Below are 8,407 nucleotides of genomic sequence, written 5' to 3'. Positions count from 1 at the left end.
CTTCTCAAAGTCATTTCTCAATGGGCAATAAATGTTCACCCAGCAGTCAAACCCAAATATCCCAGGAAAGAATTAAAGAAGTGGTCGCTACTCTCCTGTGAACGCTTTGTCAACTGAAGTCTCTTGTTTAGCAGTGAAATCGGTATGCATTTATTACCTCTCGAGTCTGTCACTGTATCCAGTCCACCTCTCCGCCACCTGCACAATTCCTTATTCCTGCCCTTTAACGTTTCAGGTATTTGTTTAAATCTGTTTGTCTAGTCGCTGTCACTCTGCTAAGACCACACTTTCAGACAAAGCAATTCAGATTAGAACGTCTCGACGTAGAAAAAGCTCTTCAGCTCCCACCTACACTTCGAATAAATTATTTTTCTATCATCTTTAATGCCTGGGCTCTTTTTACTGACATCCCAGTGAAGAATTACATTTACTTCCCGAAACAATCCAATCGCTATTCAAATTTGAGTCATGCTATTAATACCACTCTGTCACCCATAGATCCAACATGCGGCTTAGTTTTCTCAGCAAATGGTGTTTGGGAAACAAGATAGCAACCGGATGTTGCGTATTTAGTCAAAAGCAGCAGAGGAACTGCTTGCACACGTCATTGGACTGCAGTCCGTTCAAAGAGGCGGCCAATGTTAATGACAGGATCATGCTGCCTGAAGTCTACTTTCTCATCTGGATATTTTCTATGTCCTCAGGTTAGTCAAAGGCACAGCGTGAATGGAACAGTGCATTGCCAAATGACTTATAGTTCACTCAGTCACGTTCTCCCATCTGGATGAGAACGTCATAGACCCGACTCTCACTCCTGATCCTGGAGGTAGAAATTAAGGTTAACATTCCACGCATCATTGCTGAAGATGCTCAGCAATTTTGCAAGGTTCACAATGAGCATAAAACGATAAATAGAACTGTCCTCTTCAGAAAGTGACAATGGTTGCAATGGCTCATTCAGAGAAAAGCAAATCCAACTTCAACAATTCAACATGAAACAACTCTTTGCAAGGGGCGTATGTACTGGCCTTTACCACATTTCTGTTTTTGGATCACGCTTTGTTCAAAACGGAGGGGACGGATTTTAACAGTTACGAGCTAATTAAGTAAATATTATTGCAGCTCTGTTAAATACGGCTTTCGATGGCGGTACTTTCTAAATGAGTGCAAGCTAACAGTTTCAATGCAGACCTTGTCCTACTGAATTGTTGCCATAAATTTGAATATTTTCCATTCAACAGAAATTCTGGCCTCCTGTGTGGAGCAATCTCCTTCCATCGTGTCGATTGCAGAAAGAGATTCGGCTACATTCACGTGCACGCTGAAGGATACTAGCTTTGGCAATATGTACTGGTGTAGACAGCGAGCAGGCCGGGGAATGGAAGCTTTATTCTTCTCCGCTGGTGAAGGCTCATTTACGAATTACACATCCGAGTCCTTTCAGGCCAAAAGGTCCAGCGAGAAGCTGTTTAGTTTGGAACTGAGAGGCGCCGCTGTTTCCCACACCGGTGTCTATTTCTGTGCGTGTAGTAGCGCACAGTGCCAGAGAACGTGTGTTTGCAGCTACAAAAACCTGCATCCAACACCCACGGACGTTCATGACTCACTCCCACCAGCAGGTGAGGCCAGAGGATTGAGAGTCAGGGCAGATTCTCGGTGACCAGATTAAAAATCAATCAGTGAAGAGTGAGGACACAAGATGAAATTCAGCCCGCATTTGCACGCCCAGCACTTTGAGTGAATTCTGCAGTCAATTACCCATTTTCTTAACCCACGAATGAGGGAGTCGTTTGTCTTCGTATATCTGCTCTATCACCTTTCCAATGACTGTAATAAATCTGCATCCACAACCTTCTCAGACAGCTGCGCTTTCAGGAACATTATAAATTGTTGTTCACATGGAACATCTCTTCACCAATCACAGGGCCTCCCCCACAACGTGATCATTCGAGAAAATCAGCGTCCGTAACGGTTATTCTTTATTCCACGGCAATCAGATTCCAAGGCAACACTCGGGGACCTCCAGCCCATGTGCGTCGATGATCCCCTGCATTATAATGAAAAATCTGCAAATGCTCCAGTCTCTCCATATACATTATGTTCTGTTGCCCTGATTCGAGGACATCCCATGCTCCCTGCAGAACTGAATCACAACTCAATGAATTTGCTGTTCTTCTTTGATTTGAATCTTTCTTTGAGCGGAATGAGCTGTCTCCAAGAATTTTCCGCCTGCTGGATGCTGCAACAGCTAGGGCAACATCAGCTAAAAAAAAGGCCTTCCTTCCTTTTATGAAGATCTCCTTTACTCACCAAACTCAATGATTCCACCTCTGCTTCCATGCTTCTGTGCCAGTACGCATCCCCTTCTTATTTATACTGCTGCGATCTAAACAGCTTCATTGCCTGGCAGGCTAAGAACAAAATCCATGTGGCAATTTAATTCACAAAGTGTGAAGCTGGGTGAACGCAGCAGGCCAAGCACAATCTCAGGAGCACAAAAGCTGACGTTTCGGGCCTAGACCCTTCATCAGAGGGTCTAGGCCCGAAACGTCAGCTTCGGTGCTCCTGAGATGCTGCTTGGCCTGCTGTGTTCATCCAGCTACACACTTTGCTATCTTGGATCCTCCAGCATCTGCAGTTCACATTACCTCTGATAGCAATTTAATTATATATGTCTCATTCTTTCCAGAAGAGTGATACACAAATCTTAGAGAGGTCTGAAGGGTCCCGAAATGAGAAGATTAAAAAAAAATCAAACTCAGTCACAAAAAAAGTAGCAAAACGACACAACAGACCTCTCCCTTATCTATTTCTCCGATTGTACAGCGCTTCCCCAGTCTACGCTCAATTGATTGATTTGAAGAAGAACAGTCACATATTGTCTTGTTTACGGCGTTAAACAAGACAAAACGTTGACCGAAAAAATGTTGTATATTTCATTCATGAAAGCACAGGATCCCTCAGAACAGAAGGGGGCCATAAGAGTGCTCCGGTCGGTCGCTCTGAAGATGACATCAGCACGATTCCGTGTTCTTTGTGAACAAACCCTTCCTGTACTATCTCCCTCGTTTCAGTATATAGTACATTTAAAAATGTACGACTGAAATCCGTTTCAAGTAATTAATTGCACGTTCTAAAGAAATAATGCAAAGCTTGTTCAAGTCATTACTGTCAGGAAACAATAATTAAATTTCAGATATACGTACTGTTTCACCGATGCCCTTTCGGGAAGGAGATCTGCCATCCTGGCCAGGTGTGCAGTTAATGCAACCTCAGGGCTGCCGCAGTACTGCTGACTCTGAAATAGTTCCTATAATGTCCAGTAACCTATCACTTCGACAAGGCAGGAGCAGAATAGACCACAAAATCCACAAAGGCATCTCACCACTAACTTCTCAAGGAAAAGGGCAGGCAATGGCCCAGTAGTATCATCACTGGACTATTTAGGGAGGCGAAGGAACGTTCTCGACACAAGAGTTCAATCCTGCAATGGGAGTTGTCAGAGTTTGAATTCAATAAAAGTTCAGGAAAAAGTTTCATGAGGATGCTGCCAAGGTTAGAGGGTTTGAACCGTCGGAAGAAGCTGATTGGGTTGAGGCTGTTTTCCCTGGAGCTTTGGAAGCTGAAGGATGATCTAATAGAGGTTTATGAATGATGAGGGACATGGGTAAAGTAAAGCGGCAAAATCTTTTCCCCTGGTTTGGGGAATACAAAACTAGAAGGCTTAGGTTTAAGGCACGAGCGAAAAGATTTAAAAGGGACCTGGGGCAACTTTTTCATGCAGTGGGAGGTACAAGTATGGAATGAGCTGCCAGAGGAAATGTTGGAAGCTGGTACGATTACAATATTTAACAGGCATTTGAATAGGTACATGAATAGGAAGAGTTTTATGGGATATGGTCCAAATGCTGACAAATGGGTCTTTATTTACATAGGGTATCTGGTGAGCATGGACAAATTGGACTGAAGGGTCATTTTCCGTGCCATGACAGGATCTACGCCTCTGTAACAGGATTGTGGAACTGGAAGTCTAATGATTACCATGAAACAATTGACAATTTTTGGAAAACAGCTAACTGACCGACATATGTCCTTACCTGTTCTGGTTTCCATGTGGCTCCCGACCAAAGCAATATAATTGCATCTGAATGCCCTCTGAGCAATTAACACTGGAAATAAATGCTGCTTAGCTGGAGAAGGCGTTGTGTCGTTAATTAATAAGAACACAAAAGTTCCAGGCGTGCAGTAGATGTTAGCTCTGTCAAGACGCTCACATCTCAAGAAAGAATTAATGAGGTCACCACTTTCTTGTGAAATGTTATTTGTCCTGGAAATGTCTGGTTTATCAGTTTTGGCATGGATTCATATTGTCAAGTATTCATTCTTGTCCCCCTCCACCTGCTCTCGCCCTCATTCTTGCTATTCTCTTTCCATGCATTTTTCAAAATCTTGAAATTTGCTCTAATTCTGCTCAGACCACGCTATCAAAAATACACTTCAGATTTGCGCATCTTGGTGTGTAAGAAAAAAAACCCCTTCTTATCCAGTTAACACTTCAAACAACTTGTGTTTCATTATTTCAATGTCCAGAATCTTTCTATTGTCAATCCAATTTAACCATGAATCTTTGGTTGTCTAGAGTATGTAATCCTTCTTGAAATTTGACCCCTGATATTAACACTGCCATATCGTCTATTAATACAATGATTCAGTAATTGGTCTTTGTTTTTCCAGGCAATGTAATGCCTTTTGAAATTTGAGACCTGCAATTAGTTGCACCCATTCATCTATCAATCCAATGAGTCAGTAAGAAACAGATTGAGATGGAGCTTACGTTTCACAGCAAATACTGTTGAGGAATGAGGTAGCAACAGGATGCTGCGTATTTAATCAGATAGAGCAGAGAAACTGCCTTCACAGGTGGTCATTAGGCTTCACTCCATTCACAGAAGGAGCCAGTGTCAAACGACAGGATCATGTATGAAGTCTACTCTCTCACCTGGATGCTTGTGCTGCACTCAGGTTAGTCAAAGTCGAACAGTGAAGAGAACAATGCATTGTCAAATAAGCTGTCCGCTCGGTGCCGCTTGCCCATGAGGGGTAGAATATAACAGGCTTGATTCTCACTCAAGATCATGGAGCTAGAAATGAAGGTTGACTTGACTGAGAGAGCTCTGCACTTTTAGAATGTTCATAGTGAACACATGATCTTTAACAGAACTGTACTCTTCAGTTAGAGTCAAAGGTCACCAAGTCCTCTGCAAAGAAAAGCAAATTTCAACTGGAGCAACGTTTTAAGGCGAACATATGCACTGGCTAACAAACACTGCTGTTGTTGAAATTTCCTTCACGCAAAATGGTTCAGACGAATTTTAACAGCAACCTGGCTATGAAGTAAACAAAAGACAAAATGCTTACAGCATGCTTTAAAATGTTCTTTCACAGTGATTGATTTTATATCACTGGAAGTTCTGTATTTAAGTGCAACTGTTGTCCAGAAGAAATATTGTGAAAAAATTGAAATAGTTTTGTTTTACATTCGACAGGTATTCTGGCCTCCAGAGTAGAGCAGTCTCCTTCCATCATGTCAATTTCCCGGGGGAGTCCGACATATTCAAGTGCACGCTGAATACCACAGCTTGCAGCTTTATGTACTGGTACAGACAGCGACCAGAGCAACAAATAGAAGCTTTATTCTACTCTGCTGCAAAAGGAGCTGTTACAAATTACACATCCGAGTCTTATCAGGCCAAACGACTCAGTGAAACACAATTTAATTTGGAACTGACAGGCGCCTCCACATCTCAAACGGCAGTCTATTTCTGTGCCTGCAGCAACGCACAGCGTTTGACGCCGTGTTTTTGCAGTTACGAAAACCTGCATCCATCTCCAAGCACGTCCAAGGCTCATTTTCCACCAGCAGATGCGGACAGACGACTGATGTTCAGGGCGCAATTTCTGCGACCAGGTTTGAAATCAGAGGATGGGAAGAGCAGAAGATGCAATTTAGCCTTTCTTTCCTTTCCCAGGGCTTTTTAAGGACTCTTGTGGCGATGATACCCTCCCCTTGTTCTTGATCTATGAACTATGGAATTGTTTCCCTTGATATTTTCACTCAATCACCTTTCCATTGTCATTAGTAAACCGGCTTCCAAAATCTATTCGCAGCCAGCCATACTTTAAAGTTCATTACAACTTGTTCACATGGACCATTCCTATCCTCTTCCCTCCTGAAACTCACATGTCCCTCCTCACCCCATTAGCTAATAACTGTGCAAATTTGTGGAAATCTGTGTCGCTGATGACCGTTCCTTATCGCACTGAAATGAGCTTCGTCTGTGCACTCCGAGGAAACATTTCATTCTTCTGATCACGCCGATACTATCTCCCCTGAAGGGCCCCTGTATTTTTCTGGAAATCTGCAAATGATCCAGCCACTCCAGAGTCTCTCATGTGATGCATGTTCTGCACCCAGGACGCCCGAGCATCTCGTCTCTCCCGCAGGTCTGTCTCACCATTGGCATCCTCTGTTGTGATTCTTTTCGTTTGGAATCAATCCTCTCGAGCAATTTGGTACTTGCTGATGTCCTGGAAACTGCGACAGATGGAACAACAGCGACGAGAAAACCTATCTCCCCTTCACACTCATCTTCGCTCACTAAATTCTCAAAGATTTCATTCTGCTCCAAAGCATCCATACGAATTCACATTCTCTATTTATTTATTCTGCTCAGACTCATGTGACTTCACTATCTGGCAGGCGCAGAAACAGATTCATGCTGTAACTTAATTATATTTTCCTCATTCTCCAGTAGAGAGATTAATAACCCATGTACAATTTTGATGGCACCCTGAAACAGTCAAAGGGTAATAGTAGCCAAGGAATACTATACTTGATGAAAAATCTTCGACTGTTAAAATGTTAGGAAATCACTCACTCACAAAACTCACGTTAATGTCTCTCAATTCCAATGCATCCCTTGCTGGCACAACCAAAGTAAAAAGCTTCTAGCTGCACGATTCTGGTGACATCTCTCTCTACTGGTTCACACCCAGATTTACACTTCTTACCTTGATCTCGTCCACTTGTGACACCAATCCTCTCCAAAAGGGACGCGTAAGCCAGTCATTCATGAAGGCATTTCAACAAATGTGGCGAACAAAAGGGAAAGGTCAAGTGTAAAGTTATGTGACTGTTTACTTGATAGAATACTCCTTCAGCTTCTACTCACAACCAGTGCACTACAGGCTGATAAGTGTGCCCTCTGCGTGGTTTCCCTGGCAGTGCTTCTTTCTGTCAGTTCACTCCCAGCGAATGAATTTGAAGAAACACAGTCAAAATGCAGCAGGTTTGCTCAGTGTTTAGCATTGTTGCTTCACAGTACTAGGGATCCAGGTTCGAATCTTGCCTCGGGCAACTGTCTTTGAGGGTTTTTCTGTGCATGTGTGGATTTTCTCTGGGTGCTCTGGTTTATCCAACAGTCCAAAAATATGCAGGATAGGTGGACTGGCCATGGAAAATACAGGTTTGCAGGATAGGTTAGAAGGATGCATCTCAGTGGGATGCTTTTTGGAGGTTTGGCGTCGCTACACTGGTCCCAATGACCTGCTGCCACACTATAGTGATTCTATGAAACAATGGTGTAATAAGCCTCGCTACATTGAGCACTGGAACAAATCAACTTTACATGTAATTGCACAGTCTGCTTTCAGGAACTTCACTCAGACTGCGTGCTCAGAGTCAATATAAATGGTTGCTCACAAGGAACATCTCGATTTGGTCTATAGGTAAATCCAGTAACACAGCAATGCAGTTCACCATTCATCTTCACTGAAATGGGCGAGTAAATCACTCAGCGACGTTCAGGGATACATCTCACCTCAGTCCAAACCTACAATGAAGCAGAAATGCAGAAGTAATGCTCAAGCTATGGAATCGTTTATTTGAGAGGAAATTCCTTTCTATCTCACTTGTCAAAACAGCAGCGCAGCATTCGACCTATGTTGCTCCTCCAACAGAGTATCTTTCTCTCAGCCCACGCCCAGAGAAGTAATTTGAAGAAATGCACACATACGCGTTGGTGTAATAAGCCTCACTGTTTAGAACAAGGGAGAACTTTGACCTAAGAACGCTGCGTATTTCACAAAAGCCCACGAACCTCTAAAACAGGGCGTTCTTATCAATGTCAGCTCTTCAGATGAGATCAGCACAATTCATTGCACACGTGAAAACAACCTCCCAGTATTATCTTTCTCGTGTCATTATATACTGTCTGTGAAAACGTATCATTGAAATCAGATTCAAGTAACTAAATATGCCTTAACAACACAAAAAATCTTATTCATTCATTGCGATCACAAAACCGTAATTGCATTTCAGATTCACATATTTCTTTCACTGATGCCC

The 8,407-nt window shown here is 42.8% G+C and overlaps 1 gene segment (V, D, J or C); it reads left to right on the top strand.

Annotated features, from left to right (window-relative positions):
* The first annotated feature begins 623 nt into the window (after positions 1-623).
* Positions 624-5,320, top strand: LOC132207394 (T cell receptor beta variable 30-like). The segment is given in 3 exon segments: positions 624-704; positions 1,242-1,619; positions 5,238-5,320. Coding segments are annotated over 3 exon segments (510 nt in total).
* Positions 5,321-8,407: the final 3,087 nt, after the last annotated feature.

The sequence above is a fragment of the Stegostoma tigrinum genome, chromosome 46 (genome assembly GCF_030684315.1).
Source record: "Stegostoma tigrinum isolate sSteTig4 chromosome 46, sSteTig4.hap1, whole genome shotgun sequence".
NCBI classification, from domain to species: Eukaryota; Metazoa; Chordata; class Chondrichthyes; order Orectolobiformes; family Stegostomatidae; genus Stegostoma; species Stegostoma tigrinum.
The sequence above is the reverse complement of the archived record's forward strand: the minus strand, read 5'-3'. Positions and strand labels throughout refer to the sequence as shown.